The following is a 17,243-nucleotide window of genomic DNA, read 5'->3' on the forward strand; positions in this document are numbered from 1 at the left end:
CAAGTGTAAACGACATAAGCTTTCATAGTAACTCCTTTATTAGCATCTAATTGTTAATGGGCGCATGGGAATGAAAATGTGAAACAATTTTGAAACGTGAATGCAACGCTTCAGGAATAAAAAAACAAGTACTGTACTCGAAATCTTAACCAGCGTTTTAACTAAAAAAACAGCACAAAATGTTTTTTGCTCTTCAACTGCTTTAGCAGGATTCGTTAGCTTCTAATTGGGCTGAAACAAAAAAAAAAAAAAACTACTACGATTACAGCGGCCCAGAACTGAATTTGGGAACCCCACGTGTAGAGTCTGATTTTCCTTGTGTTATTATAAGCGCACTGAATAATTAGTAAGAATAAGATACAACTGACCAACAAGTCACATGATCAACCGTACGACTCCAAAGTGGATTAACCTGTTTCAACACGTGGATGATTGAATGAACAAAACTAGAAAACAGTCGAGTGGAGAAGAGGAGTTCAAGTGTCACGGTTAATTGGGACTGACAGGAAACCAGAAAGTGTCTACATACCTGATAACACTTGAAGATAAAACGAAATGTTAACATTATTTTATGTCACAAGCACGAATTGTATTATGGGAATATTATATGTGCTTCCGATATTACCGCTTGTACTACAATGTTGGCTTATTCTTATGTCTTTGGTTAACGGAGACAGGTATCTTTGCCGGAACCTTTAAACTACATTTACCAGCATGCACCGCAATCCGGGTGGTGCCACCCACCTGCGAAGAACAGGTGTCTCATTCCTGCCGAGAAACGAGAGACGAATAAAGTCAACTCGATGTTGCAGAAATGTCCCGGACAAAGGTAAGGTCATTTTGATTCTTCGTGTGAGTTATTTTATTCATGTGCTGTGGCTTTTAACGTCTAAGACGAGATTCACCGGTAACAACCTCGCAGGTTCCTAATATATTCTTTAATCGAGGCGGCTTTGTTTTGTAGTCAGTTTTTCTGGCAATTTCACAGTATGCATTTTGATTTTTTTTTTAATAATCTAATTACAAAAGGTCAAACAATTCATATTCATTCACTAATCGTTTAAAAAAATAAATTGCTAAGGAACAGGATTATGATATCTCGGCAATCTCCTCCTGTCCAATGAGATGTCACAGAGCCAAGTACAAAAACACTTTTGAAAAATCGTGCGGCTTTCCGGCCTTTGCCCAACAAGGTGACGTAAATCTCTCTTGTCCCAGAAGAGTGTCTCTTTGCTTTGAAGATTTCTAGATAATGATAATCAAAGGTCTTTCACAACTTCGTCTGGTACAGAAAATACATTTTTTTGTACTGACATCAACATAATTAAGTGAGGGAAGAGATTCAAGTCAAATGAGCCTGCATCCCAGCCAACGATAATTCATGCTTTGCATTGGTTGCTGCTGAGAAAGGTTTGATACCAGACAATACTAACCAGAAAAAGAGTAATAGGAGGGGTGTCTTGAATTTGCTGTGACCTGTAATAGACTGACACTCCATCTTGGGTTGGATCCTATCTTGTGCTGTCAGAATAGGCTTTGGCCTCCACAACACTGTAAAAGGTTAAGTTGGTTCAGTGTTTAATGGCTAAATGTAAAATAAACAAATAGCTCCGTATTATATATCTTGTGACATAAAAAGGTAAACAAATGTCCAATGTGTGAATGAGGGGTTACATCCCTTTTGTTATATGTATAGTATTGGCTGTGGGGAAGGGGTCTTCTGCCAATTTTTAATTTGCCTTTGAGGAAAAATAAAGTTTAATCTAATATGCATCATATAAGCCCTGTTGTTTGCATAGCTCTCTGAACTGAGATGAGTTGAGATGGGATGGATTGTTTTAGTGTTTGGGCCTAATCTGATACTAAACAAATGTATAGGAAGTCCTATCCAGTGCATCACTGATTCATGAAATTGTTATAAATTTTAAAAAGTTGGCTATAACTACCATGCAGTGGTTTAAGATTTTTCACCATAAAGTGTTACTTTATATAACAAACTAGCAAAATACCCACGCTTCGCAGTGGCGAAGTACTGCCTTAAAATTTTTATTAAGAAGAAAATTAAACCTTTTTAAACTGAGGGAAAATATACCAATAATTATTTGTTAAGTATCTCTTTGTGTACTACATTGTGAGTTCGGCCCTCCGGTTGTAATATGACCAAGCTGTGCGCTGAGCTTACTCTTGAGCATGCAACGTACAGTTGGCCATGTGAACAGTTATCTTGTCTCAAATCTCATAGCTTGGATTGCTGCTGTCATAATCGGTTTGAGTTTCATGGTTTGTTTCAATTATGACAGTATTTGTAGGACTTGTGTTGAAGAGACATTTGGCATCTGTCAAGCGTTGTAAGCACACAACCGGTTTCATCGATAAAATCACATCCAGCTTTTGAGAGTTTAAACATTCATAAACATCAAAGTGTCCACTACTGAAATCGTCACCTGTGAATCTAAGATGTTTAAGAGGCATTGGCGGTTGTCGAAAGGTGTAAAATATTTGGCCATTTTGGTACACTTGAAAGCGACAACCGAACAATTCAGCGGCAGCCATCATCTCACATGCAGAACCATAGGTGAAGGGCTTAAGCATTTCACTCTTCTAGTGCTCCTGTGTAGTATAATTATCTCCTGTACCGTCATCAGTCCACACCTTGAACCTGTCCCAGTCATTCAATACATAAGACACAATGTTCCTCCGGATATCAAGAGTGAGCCTGATATGGCCGTGCAATATGTAACACAGAGAATGGAAAAGGCAGGTGCCATTTCCGGGCATGGAAACCACTCAGTAAGTGACAGTTCTTTGATCGATGGTGATCACCTCGATAGACATGTTAATGGGGGTACCTGAACAATGTAAAGTAAGTCTAAAATACCCACACAATAACTATAATCGTAATAAATGAACAATAAAACAACGGAGAAGCCGTGGATTAAATAAAAAGGGTGTAGTTATCAGCAGGGAGACGTGAATCCCGTGGCAAAGCAAGGAAGGAATGTAGAGACTGGAGTGACGGACGGCCTTATATAGGCAGGCAGCCAACAACGTGGGAGGCGTTGGGATGGAGGACCCAATGCCGCCTCACACGGTGACCGAGCTGCAGGCTATCGACGTATATATGTACGTAAGTAGGATTCAGTTAGCGTTGGGAACTCGCGTACCAAATTTCTTGAAGATGGGCCCATAAGTAACAAAGACCATTGAAAAGTTCAATATGGCGGCTGACAGTGGCACCATACCACCGAAATAAGTATGTACATTGGTTTCGGTTAGCGCAGGGAAGCCACCTACCAAATTTCGTGAAGATAGGGCCATAAATAAGAAAGTTCAACATGGCGGACGTTGTTGACCGTTATCAACCGTTATGACCGTTACGTGTAGAATTACGAAATGAAACCTGCTTAACTTTTGTAAGTAAGCTGTAAGGAATAAGCCTGCCAAATTTCAGCCTTCTACTTACATGGGAAGTTGGAGAATTAGTGATAAGTCAGTCAGTCAGTGAGGGCTTTGCCTTTTATTAGTATAGATTCAGCATTTAGTTTTTAGTGCTTCTGCCCTTAATTTAGTGGGTTTGCAGGGCCATTTTAACAGCATCATAGCCCCTTCAGCAAAGTAGTGCACTGGAGCCCCTGTTTTGATTGCAAAATAAAAAAGGCATCAAAAACATTGTGGGCCACTATGCTCCTGGGACCCCCAGCCAGTGGCCTTTGTGTCCATATGTTAAGATGGCCCTGGTTTTAGACAATGACGTGGCAAGAGTTTATCGCCTTGGGTGGCCTTTGAGTGTCCACCCTTACCAATTAAAACATAATACATATCATGCAAAAATTGAAAACTATGAAAATTTTAACTGCATTTTTAGTTATTAATTATGACTGAGGTATTTCAATAATGCCCTTTCTTTTTTTTAATATTTCTTCCTTTGTGTTTTTCTAAAAGTAGTCTTTTGTTTGCTTCATATTAAGAGAATAATGAGATTGAAGGGTTTGTCTCTTTTGGTTGGAATAAGTTGGCAGACTGGTCATAATTCATATTTGTAAAATATAACTTTGCAACATGTGTATTTTTCATAGTTTTTAAACATTTAAAAATGGTGTGATTTTTGACATAGATAACACACATTAGCTTGCCAAAGCCCTGTCAAACAAAGTTTTGCTAAAAGTCTAGTACCAAAGTTTATTAAAAGGTGCCGCCTGGGATGGACCTCCCTCTCCACCACTTCCCCCCCCCAGCTACACCAGTGGGCTTAGGCAAAACTGGCTATATTGTAAAATAATCGTGAATTCAAGTGTATCAAAAGTGAATGAGATTTTTCCATTACAGGTGACATGTTCAAGATTTAAAAGTCTTGATGTTGGAAACAGGACTTCTATTCCTTGCCCAGAGAATTCTGTGAAGGCAAGGCAGTTCACACCTGCTGCTTCTGGGACAGATTCTGACTTCCTGAAATGTAGAAATTCTTTAAAGATGGATATAAAAAATGCAGAGTTGGTTGTGCCTAATATTTATAATGTATGTGTGAAGTGTTTTGGAATTTTGTAATCCCCAGAAGTTGCTATATAGCAGTGTTTGTATCAGTTGTATTTAATAAATATTCCTAACCCATTATTGAATTGGTTTGAATCGACTTTACTTCCTGCTACAATGAATTGTGTTTGAGAGAGGCAGCCAGTGGAGTGGAGTGGCTGATTCACTGGTGGGCTCAAGGTGGCAGTTCAGTTCCCATTCCAGTTAGTCACTTATCCTGTCTGTTCTACATCTGTAACACATGTATGCTAACAACTGTATATTTGTATGCTTTCTTAAATAAAGGTCCCAGCCAAGTAGTTTTCTTACCCTCATTTCTTATGAAATGTTCAGTGCGTATTACGACACACACTTTTTTAATCTTTTTGTCTGTATCTTTTATTCAATATATTTGTGATTAATGAGAAACTTTCGTTTGAAAGCCATACTTTTAAGTTGTACTGACTAAGACTGTGAAGGGCAGTGGGTTTAAACACCTGTTAGAAACCTCAACTGTGACAGAATGAGATTCCGTCAAAGATCATTGAATTGTATTTGCTTCGTTGTGTGTTAATCTAATGTGAGTGTTCAGTTATGGGTTGTACGCTGATGCAAGGGTTAGTAGTGCGGCCTCTCACCTCCAAGGATCCATCATTAATACCTAGCCGGGTAACCATATGTTGCATTTGTGTCCATCTGCAGTACTTCCTTCACCCAAAAGACTTGCAGTTTGTGACACAGATTTGATGTGGGCTACAACTGTTTGTGATCCTTTAATAAAAAATGGATGCAGGAATGAAATTAAGAGAACATGCTTCTAGATAGCGTGTCCGCCGGGTGGCAGATGGCGGAAGTCCTGAGAACAGGATTGCTGTGACTATTCATAATAAGCAGCTGTGGACCACTGGACAGTTGTCCCAAGGTAATGGAGCCCTTGTCATTGGGCTAATCCATCCACATAGGTTAAAAATGATTTAGAGACATAAAATGAGCCACGAAAATGGATAGTTTAACTGGGTACAAACTGGCAAAGAAAAAGTTAAGAACTGTAATACAGAATATAATAATGTTAATTGGTAAAATAAGAGAGAAAGTAGAACCCATCGAAAAGTACAAGACCCAAATACTAGGACCATCTAAAATAAAAAAGCGGAGCAGAATGAAAAATCTAGGTAAGGGATATACACTCATTTTCAGGATCCTCAATAGGAAGCAGAGGGAAAGAAAGCAGTTGTGCTGATAATTGCAAGTAGTGTGGTGGAAAAGAAAATAAGATTAATCCAAGGACAATGAATATGAATTTAAATCTGCCAGAGAAAACAGTATTAATACAAATTTTTGCACCAATTGACATTACAGCAGATGAAAAGGATGCATTCTACAGCAAGCACTCCAAAAAATGCAGTCCTGTGCCCAGCACATAACTGTAATGGGAGACTGGAACACTCATATTGGTGGCCAGAAAGAGAGGGGACATAGGACAATGGGAGAACATGGCTTGTAAGGGCAGGGAAAGGGGGGTGTGTGAGAATGGGTAATGAATGCTAGGTGGATGTCTAACTAATCGAAGGCTAATTGGAAACACTTGGTTTAATCACAAAATCACTCGTAAAATTTGTTAAGAAGCAGAAGAGCTGGATCATAAAAGCATAATAGGTTACGTTACTTCTAGAAAAAGCATGAGGAATGCAGTGTATAATGTCAGAACAGTCAGTGAGCATAGCTATATACTAAACATAGACTGATAAGTGGATTTGAACATTCAGAATCTGATTAAAGATCAAATTAGAAAATACTTAAGAATTGCAATTATTAGAAGAAACCAACATAAGACAGGCCTACGTAAACAGAGTTAAAGAAAATTTAGAGGAAACAGAAAAGAATGAAAAAAGCCGCAAAGAAAAGCTGAATTTCAATAAAGATGGATAAAATTTAAAGAAATATTATTTCAAACACCTCTAGACATTTGCAGAGTTAAAACAGTAATGCAGGACTTTAAGCAAAAAAAAAAAGAACTAAATGATGAAATAATGAAGTCTAAGGCAAGGTGGTGGAGAAAATGTGTCAGAACAGAAGCAGAGGAAGACCAGGTAGTATACAAGCAAAAACACAAAGAGGCTAAAGCGCAGGGTCGGCTCTAAAGGGAAACTAAACACAGAAAATCAAAGGCATAAAAAAAAATCTCAACAGGAGAGCTGCCGACAAAGGTAGATGGGATTCTTTAAAGCCTGGAGAGCTCACAATGCATAAAAAAAGAAACAAATCTAAAAAAGACGCAATGAGGAGAGAAGAACAAAATGAAAATCCATTAGAAGAGAAGAGGATCAATGAGGATGAAGTGGAAGAGCATTAAAGAATAACAAAGAAGCAATAAAAATACCCTAATGAAAACAGAAAACGGCAAATCAGCTGGGGCAGATTTGGTAACAGCTGAAATGTTAACATGTGGAGGAGCAACAGCAGGTAAATGGCTCGAGAAGCTCTGGCAGGTTTTGGGAATTCCAGAGGGATGGGAAGCAATATAATTCTACCAATATATATAAAAAGGGAGATTCAACAACCTGTGACTATAGAGCAATGTGTTTGTCATCAGTAGTATTAAAATATAAATCTAGAACAACAATAGAGAATAAACTACAAGAAGACCAAGCAGCCTACTGTCCAGGAAGGTGCACACAAGGGGGATGACCATGGAACAAGTAAAGATCTTGGCAAAAGACAGGGGGAAAAATATAATCAATGACTTAAGACCCCAACACAGTATGGTATAAAGGGAGAAGATAAAGTAAATAAGTAAGGATGCATGAATGGATCTGTTGTATTTAAAAGTTTTCCAGAGAATATTGAATGGGGTTTGTTTGTGTTTTCTCAATGTTGAGATTTATAATTAGTTTTTTTCCACCCCATTTTATATTTTGACATTCCTATGGCTGCTGAGCACAGGCCCGGGAAGTCATCAGGATGCCATTTTTTATTCTTGTCATCCTTATAACTCGGAAGTATTTACTGATGACATATAATAGTAATAATAATATGGATTTTAAGCTTTTTTTTTTTTTTTTATTTATTAATTTTATTACAATCAATACATAGCAATCAAGTTTTAAAAAAAAAAAAAAAAAAAGAATTATGCTAAGAACAGATCGATCCCCACCCTTGAGAGAGAGAGCAAGCCAAACGGTGTAAAATTTAAGGCTTTTAAAAATACCTAAATCAACAAATTCTCTGTGCTTTATAAAATCATTTCAAAATATTACTGATTAGATCCTGCCATGTTTTGAAAAAGTCTGCACAGATCCTCTAACTGAGTATTTGATTTTTCCAATTTTAAATAATATAACACATCAGTTTCCCACTGACTTAAAGAGGAGAGTTTGGGTTCTTCCAGTTTATCAGAATAAGTCTGCGTGCCAACAGTGTAGTGAATGCAATCACAATTTGTTTGTCTTTCTCCACTTTAAGACCCTCTGGAAGAACCCCAAACACAGCTGTTAATGGGTTAGGAGGGATTGTGAGTCCAAGACTGTCTGAGAGGTAATTAAAAATTTTTGTCCAGAATAATGTTAATTTGGAGCAGGCCCAGAACATGTGACCTAGTGAGGCTGGGGCTTTTGCAGCGTTCACAGGTTGGATCATGCCCTGGAAACATTTTGAGAGTTTTAGTCGAGACAGATGTGCTCGATATATAATTTTGAGTTGTATAATTGTATGCTTTGCATATGGAGCTTGAGTGAATTCTCTGCATTGCTACTTTCCACTCCTTTTCTGATATATTAATTGAGAGGTCATTTTCCCAGTGTCCTCTTGGATCTTTGAAAGGAAGGGATTGTAAAAGGATTTTATATATTGTAGAGATGGAGTCTAACTCCTTGAAATTGAGCAATAATTTTCCAGCGTGGATGAGGGTGCAAGATGAGGAAAATCTGGAAGGTTCTGTTTAACAAAGTTCCTGATTTGAAGATAGTGAAAGAAATTTGTAGCTGGAATGTTAAATTTGGAATGTAATTGTTCATAGGATGCAAAGACGTTGTCTATATAAAGATCTCTAAGCAAGTTAATTCCAAATTTTTCCAGATATTAAAACTGCATATGTTTGTGAGGGTTGAAAGAGGTGGTTCTTTTGCAGGGTGCCACAGAAAGAAGCTTCTCCGTCTTAAAATGCTTTCTACATTGGTTCCAGATTCTAAGTGAGTGGAGCACAATTGGGTTATTAGTGTATTGCCGATAACGTGTGTTTATTGGAGCACAAAGCAAGGAATACAAAGAAGTACTGCAGGATTTTACTTCTATTGCGGTCCATGCCTGTGTATGTTCTTCTATTTGTGTCCAGGTTCTTATCGACTGTATATTTGCGCCCAGTAATAAAACTGGAAGTTAGGTAGAGCCATGCCGCCTTCTGCCTTTTGTCTTTGTAGGTCGCTCTTTTGATGCGTGGATGTTTAGAATTCCAAATAAATGAGGTTATTGTTGAATCTAATTGCTTAAAAACGATTTATTAATGTATATTGGTATGTTTTGAAATAAAAAGGAGCTTAGGAAGAATATTCATCTTAACAGTGTTAATTCTTCCAGCTAGTGTGAGATGAAGGGTTGACCATCTATGCAAGTCTTGTTTAATTTTTTCCATACAGACGACGAAATTTTGTTGATAAAGAGCTTTATGTTTACTTGTGATGTTTACCCGAGGTATTTAAACTGTTCTGCAATGATAAAAGGAAGGGTGTCTAATCTAATATTATATGCTTGCGAATTCACGGAAAGAGTACACTTTTATTCAGATTAATTCTGAGACCAGAGAGCTTTTGAAATTCTGTGAGTGCTGCTAAGACTGCAGGCACAGAATTTTCTGGGTCCGATATATACAGTACCATGTCATCTGCATATAATGAGATTTTCTGTTCCAGTCCTTCTCTGCTAATCCCCTTTATCTGATCAGTATTTCGACAATGTATTGCCAGTGGTTCAATGGCAATTGCAAACAGCAGTGGTGACAAAGGGCATCCTTGTCTTGTGCCACGTTCTAGTTTAAAGTAGTCTGAGCAAATGTTATTGATGCAAACTGAAGCTTCTGGGTTAGTATACAGTAATTTAATCCATGCACAAATGTTGGGCCAAACCCAAACTTCTCCAAAATAGTAAAAGGTATTTCCATTCAATCATGTCGAATGCTTTTTCTGCATCCAATGATAATAATATTTCTGGGGTGTTTGATTTAGTTGGTGAGTATATTACATTAAACAGGCGTCGAAGATTTGAAGATAAGTGTCGGCCCCTAATAAATCCAGTTTGGTCTTGTGATATTACTGAGGGAGCACTTTCTCCATCCTTCTAGCTATGATTTTAGAGAGTATTTTAACGTCGTTATTCAGAAGTGAAATTGGTCTGTATGATGCACATTGTAATAAGTCCTTATTTTGTTTTGGAAGACAGTGATTAGTGCTTGGCGAAAGGTTTGTGGAAGAGATTGGTTATCTCTGGCTTCTGTAAATGTTGCTAATAGGACGGGAGCTAGCTGAGCGGAGAATTTCTTGTAAAACTCTGCAGGGTAGCCATCAGGGCCTGCTGCTTTTCCACCTTGGAGTGACTTTATAGCATCCAGTAATTCTGATAATGACAGAGGTTTATCGAGCTCCTCCACACTAATAGCGTCAATTTGTGGTATCTGTAATTTATCCAGAAATGCATTAGATTGTATATTGTCTTCTTTAAACTCAGTAGTATATAGGGATTTATAGTAGTCTCTAAAAGTGTACATTATATTTTTGTGTTCGATGATTTTATCTCCATTCGTGTTAGTAATTACGAGATTGCGTTGCATACATCTTGCTTGTGAATTTGTTGCTAAAAGCTTATTAGCTTTCTCTCCATGTTCATAATAATGATGTCTGGATTTGTAAATTAGTTGTTCGGTTTCTTTAGTTGTCAAGAGGTTTAATTCTGAATGTAGAGCCTGCCTCCTCTTATGTAGAGTCTCGCTTGGTAGTCTGGCATGTTCTTCATCTATTTTAGTAATTTCGCTTTTATCTCTGCTACTTTCTTCGCGGATTTATTTCTGTGGGAAAGATATGAGATAATCTGTCCTCTTAAGAAGGCCTTAAGAGTTTCCCAGAGTATTCCTGCAGAGATCTCAGGGGATGTATTTGTCTCTAGAAAGAATTCAATTTGTTTGGATATAAATTCAGTACAATTCTCGTCAGCTAATAGAAGCGGATTGAGACGCCATCTGCGGGTGAGTGTATGGGGCTTAGTAATTTCAGCTCCAAGATCATCGGAGCATGGTCTGAAATAACAATAGCATCGTATTTACAAGATTTAATCTTAGGCAAGAAGTTATTATCTATAAAGAAGTAATCAATCCTTGAGTAGCAATGATGTACTGGTGAGTAGAAAGAATATGTTCTTGAATTTGGGTTTAAAAACCTCCAGGGATCTGATAAGTTGTGATCAGTTATAAACTTTGTAATTATCTTTGCGGTGTTAGTTGCCGTTCCCCCTGTGGAGGAAGTCTTATCTAAAAGTGGATTTAGAACACAATTAAAGTCCCCAGCCATTATAAGTTTATGAGTGTTCAGATTGGGAATGGATGCAAATAAATTTTGTATAAATTCCTTATCATCAACATTAGGTGCATAAACATTTATCAAAATCATTTTACAGTTAGATAAGTCTCCCATGACCATCACATATCTCCCTTCAGGATCCAATACTACATCTGATGCTACAAATGGTACTGTTCTATGTATGAGAATTCCCACCCCTCTAGTTTTCTTTGTAAAACTAGAATGGAACATTTGGCCAGTCCAGTCTTTTGCAGCGGAACTGATCCTTACTTAGTAAGTGGGTTTCCTGTAAAAATACTATTTTAGCATTTAGACCTGTTAGGTGAGAAAGTACTTTCTTTCTCTTTAATTCGTGATTCAGGCCTTTAACATTCCAGCTTACGAAGTTAACTGTCCCATCATGGAGACACTGATTCTGAGTTTTTGGTGTCATATTATAGTCTTAACTGGAAGTGAAATAGTTTAGGTCTTAATTTCCTATTCCCCCAAGAGTTGTTGCCATGCAGCTTATTATTACGTTGATAGTTATAATTATAAAGATTGAGATGATAGATTAGATATAGATCAAGCCTGCTCTCTTTCTCTTCCCCCCTTAACCCCCCACCCTCCCTTTTTGCCTCCCCAGGTGAGGCTAAAACCCACTTCATGCAGTCCCAGTCCTCTGACATACCCAGAGACAGAGCACGTCCAAAGCACATCAAGCCCCCATGCAGTGGCGCTTTAAGGTTAAAAGATAGAGATATCTGTTACCAATATAGTCTTTAAAAGAGGAAAAAAAAAAAAGAATTTTGCACTTAATATATATACATATATATATATACACATATACATACATATATACATATATATATATATATACATACACATACACATATACATATAATCTTCATCAATTTTAGTGCATTAAGATGATATCCCCAGATAATAAACCCAGGTGATGGTGTTAAAGATGTGTCCAAAACAAGCATAACAAGTCTTAATGCAGTAATAGCAATAACAGCAAACCAAGGGTATGATATTGAACAGTCTCATTTAGGGTACACATGAAATAATTAGAAAAGAAAAAAAGAGGAGGAAAACGTAATTAAGCACAATAAAACATAAACATTTAGCCCTAGTAATACTAAGTAATGATAAGTAATAAGTAAGTAATAATAATATAAGAATATGAGAATATATGCTGATAAAAACCCGTATTTTAAAACAAATAGATCAGACAGTAGATTATTAATCCTAGCTTTATCATTTACCGCCATGACTCACAATTATGTATCAGAATAGTCCCGGATCAGCTTTCTTAACTCATTTTCTGCCTCCTCCTTGCTAGCGAAAACATAGAAATGACCCTGCCATTCCACTTTCAGTTTTGCGGATACAGGAGGCCGTATTTGACATTGGCTTGCCGTAGCAGCTGTTTAATATTATAGAAGGCGCGCGTTTGATAGCTGTTGCTGGAGAGAAGTCAGGGAAGACGCGAATGTGGCAATCTTCATATATAATATCTTCCCCTTTTTTTTCCTGAGGAGTTCCATCACCTCTAACTTAAATGATAATCGTTCAAAACGAACTATAAAAGATCTTGGTCGGGTCTGACGGTGTTTGATCAGCGCTGTAAGCCGCTGCTATCTCAGATTCTGCTTTAAAGTCGCCCCGATTATTTTAGAAAAAGTTCAGTTGAATTTCACGGGTTTAAACTTTCTCGATTCTCCGGCAGCCTTCAATTCTGACATTATACCTTCTATTCCCATCTTCTAAAGCAGCCAGTCTGTCTCCAAGTTTTTCTCCGAGTTTTTACATTCCGAACTGACATTTACTGCTCTTTCCTCGGCACTGGCAGCTAGATGTTCGGCTATTTCGATCCGATTCGTGAATGTCTCACTAAGATGCTCCAATCGATCAGCAAGCGTGCTCAGTTTAACTGAGTTTTTCTCAATGCGCTCTTCAATTTTACCCAGCACCTGTCGAAGTTCAAGTTGTACCTCTTGGCGCAGCCTTTCATTTGCCTGTTGGATTTCCTGTTTTAATTCCTGTTTCAGTCTCTCATGTGCCTTTGCCGTTGCTTTCTCATTAGCCTTCTCGCTTTTCTTTATATCTTGCCTGAGCTCAGCGAGCAACACTTTCAGTTCAGATAGCTGAAATGTGCCTTCTTGTGCCGTAGATGAAGCAGCAGACTCTGCTGAAGCGGTGTCCCGCTGCTCCAGTCCCGCGTAATTGCGTAACTGAAGCCGCGGACCTCCCGGCCTTTTCCAGTTTCAGGTAATCCTCTCCAATCGGCGAGCTATCCACATCTGCACTCACGATCGCACCTTCGCTCCCCTTTTCGCTCTCAGCCGGCGACGATGTAGCGGACCGTGGTCCCGAGGAGTCTGTACTTTCGCCCATCTGATCCAGGTCTGTCTCTGAGAGGCCGTATCTCGAACTAGGGCTTGCTGATCGCAGCTTGGATGTAGCTTTAGTCTTCGATTCTTTCGGACCCCCCTTCTTGTTGGCCATGTTTATATGTGTTTACATATACTGTAGCGGTCCCTCTCGGGTTGAATAAATACAGGATATCTCTGAATAATAAGCAAATAATATGAAAAATAGCACCACTGCTAGCGGAGCTCCACTTCAGACGTCCATCTCTCGCATCGGACGATGTAATAATAATATGGATTTTAAGCTTTTATACACTATGCCTTCATCACCGTACAGCCTTCATACACTCTTTGTGCAGGTGCCAAAGGGCCATTTTGTGTTATTACATGTAAAGCCCTTTGGGGCACAGGATTTTTTAATCTCGTGGGGTCTCCTCTTAGTGCTTTTGCTATGTGACTGTACTTTGAGATTCCTGTTTACTGAACTGCATACTACATATTGCTCGATTAGTTGTGGCAACCCTGTTCTGGAATTGGTGCTTTTTGTGAAACAATTTATAAACTATGATGTATACTTGAAATACATTTATTTTAACTATTTAAAGTATTAAATATCTCCTGGGAAAGGAACAATAGACCTTTGCTACAGTTCTGTCTCCTAGTCTCATCACTCTGTATGCCTGGGACTATAAATATAGCACAAGGTCATGTCACTTTCAGAATATTCTGCACTTTATGGGGTGTCGTGGTAAAGGGGATGAGACAGAGTAAAGGAGTCCGGTGGAGAGCTTTGGTTCTTGGTGCAAAGAGAATTATCTGCAACCAAGGAACTGGTTATTGACCTTCACCACACCAAACTCCCTCTCCGTCTGTTCACAATTCAAGGAGTGGATGTAGAGGTGGTCCACTCCTACAAGTACTTAGGGGTCCACATTAATGACAGGTTGGACTGGTCTTGGAACACAGAGGTACTATATATAAAAAAGGGCAGAGCAGGCTCTACTTCCTCAGGAGACTGTTCCTTTAATGTTGGTAGTGACAACCTTCACATCTTTGACAACTCTGTGATCGCCAGTGTAATTTTTTTTTTTTCTTTTTAATTTTTTTTTTTTTTAATCAAAAAGGCAAGTCCACTTTTAGGACACATTGTGGACCGTAGTAGCAAAGGAGGGTATTTAAACACAACTGAATGCCATTACGGACAATGCTTCACATCTTCTCTCTGATATGCCAACATTGATGATTTTTTCAGCCAATGAATTATTCAGCAGAAATGTGCCCAAGAAACTTTGTGGGGACTCCTTTTATATCAACAGCAATATGCCTACATAATGCCAGACTGGGACTGTGACTGGAACAGCCAAGTCAGATCTTTTGTTCTTTTTTTAATTTTCTTGCTTTTATAGTCATTTTGGTGTGTGTTTTGTAGATTTATTAATTTATTTACCTTTTTATAGTACTTCTGTACCTATTTATTTGTATGTATTTATTTAAAGAGCTTCTGTAAAACGCCAAACTTCCCTTGGGGACAATTCTACCTAAATATGTAACCTAAAGTATCGGCACAGCCTCTTTTCTTCTCTGGGCTGCTGGATATCTCTCACTGTATGCTAAGCACTCCCAGTCATGACTAGCCACATCAAAAGTGTGTCCTAATTGATACATTTATATTTCTACCTTCTATTGAGTGCTTCACTGTCTGGAGTGAAGATGAGGTGGATTATTAAGATAAATGAACACCAAGTTAGTTCAGTTACTTCAGTTCCTCTAAGTAGTTTGAATGTGAGCATACCTCATTATCCCTACAAGATCTATTAACAATTGCTTTAACTGTGCCTCCCACATGCTTTCATAACTGCAGTTTACTTTACTCCCAGTTGACATATTAACTCCCAAATCTCTCCATTCTCTGTGAAGTGGGATACTGGCTTGGAGTTGACAGCTATAATGTGCCCAACATCCAACAATTCAATATAATTTTCTCTGTGAACATTCTATAATTCATATTTCACTTTTTACAAAATACTGCTGTTACGAACCTGGAGCCTGCTTTTCCTGTGATGTTGAAGTTAGATTACATGGCTTTAGTAAATGGGTGGATGTGTATTTAAAAATATAGATATGCATATTGTCCCATCACAGGGTGCACATAAATGCAAGTGCTTCACACTCGAGCCACAGCTAACAAAGCGTGGAAACCTGTATGATGATAATTAAGTGTACTGTAAATACAGTGTCCAGTTATGGAACATACTCTTGACTCATTGGAGGTTGTAGCAAAGAAGAGAATGAAGACAAAACTGATGGTCATTATGAACAATGCTGCAAATCTTCTCTCTGACGCACTAACATTGAGTTCTTTTAGCCAACAAATTATTTTGCAGAATCGTATCATTAAACATTGTTAAGGCTCCATTATATGTACTGTATACCTTTTATAATACCTCACTGTGGCTCTTCTCTTATCTTTAGCTAAGTCTTCTTGTACTTGTATTGGATTGAGGGAGATGCTGGTGGCTGTCTGCTATAATATTTCTGCATTACTTGAGCTTCTGTGTAAAGCTAAATTTCTCTTCGAGCAAGTAAACTAATATACAGTAGTAGCCTCGTTACCTGTCAATGACAGGTAATGGATTGCGTTTAAAAACATTTATTATCCATTGGCTTTTCAGTGTCTTCCTTCCGTATTCTTGTGTGTGTGAACCTGTCTTGATTGGTGCTCTCTCCCAAGAGCTTTCCCATAAAGCCTTCTTCTCGGAAGAGAAGGCACATTGCATACCTCCTGTCCACTTTTATAGCTCTTGTCTTTGAAGGTCCTTCTGCACGTGCCTTGTAGATTGTTACTCCTCCTCATTTGTCTCACTCTTTCTCTTTTAATTGCTTCACCAAAGCCAAACTAACCAAACATATTGCTTGTAGGATCCAGACACACGTAGTGACCTTAGTGTTTTATTATATTGTAGATTAGCGAAATACCCGCGCTTCGCAGCGGCGAAGTACAGCATTAAAATTTTTATTAAGAAGAAAAGTAAACCTTTTTAAACTGAGGGAAAATATGCCAATAATTATTTGTTAAGGATCTCTTTGTATACCATGTTGTCAGTTCGGCCCTCCGGTTGTAATATGACCAAGCTGTGTGCTGAGCTTACTCTTGAGCATGTAACGTACAGTTGGCCATGTGAACAGTTATCTTGTCTCAAATCTCATAGCTTGGATTGCTGCTGTCATAATCGGTTTGAGTTTCATGGTTTGTTTCAATTACGACATTGTTTGCAGGATTTGTTGTGTTGAAGTGACATTCGGCATCTGTCAATCGTTGTAAGCACACAACCAGTTTCATCGATAAAATCACATCCAGCTTTTGAGAGTTTAAACATTCATAAACATCAAAGTGTCCACTACTGAAATCGTCACCTGTGAATCTAAGATGTTTAAGAGGCATTGGCGGTTGTCGAAAGGTGTAAAATATTTGGCTATTTCGGTACACTTGAAAGCGACAACCAAACAATTCAGCGGCAGCCATCAAATCACATGCAGAACCATAAGTGAAGGGCTTAAGCATTTCACTCTTCTAGTGCTCCTGTGTAGTATAATTATCTCCTGTACCGTCATCAGACCACACCTTGAACCTGTCCCAGTCATTTAATACATAAGACACAATGTTCCTCCGGATATCAAGAGTGAGCCTGATATGGCCGGGCAATATGTAACAAAGAGAATGGAAAAGGTAGGTGGTATCTCCGGGCATGGAAACCACTCGGTAAGTGACAGTTCTTTGATCGATAGAATTTCTTGAAGATGGGCCCATAAGTAACAA

At 38.3% G+C, this 17,243-nt stretch overlaps 1 protein-coding gene across 1 annotated transcript in view; it reads left to right on the plus strand.

Annotated features, from left to right (window-relative positions):
* The first annotated feature begins 456 nt into the window (after positions 1-456).
* The window catches only part of amot (angiomotin), a 123,699-nt gene continuing 106,912 nt past the window's right edge, over positions 457-17,243 (plus strand). Inside the window, exon 1 of the mRNA XM_039766403.1 lies at positions 457-829. Coding sequence (XP_039622337.1) covers positions 815-829 — 15 coding nt within the window. The 5' untranslated portion in view covers positions 457-814. The remainder of the gene's footprint in view (positions 830-17,243) is intronic.

This window comes from Polypterus senegalus, chromosome 10 (assembly GCF_016835505.1).
Source record: "Polypterus senegalus isolate Bchr_013 chromosome 10, ASM1683550v1, whole genome shotgun sequence".
Classification (NCBI taxonomy): Eukaryota; Metazoa; Chordata; class Cladistia; order Polypteriformes; family Polypteridae; genus Polypterus; species Polypterus senegalus.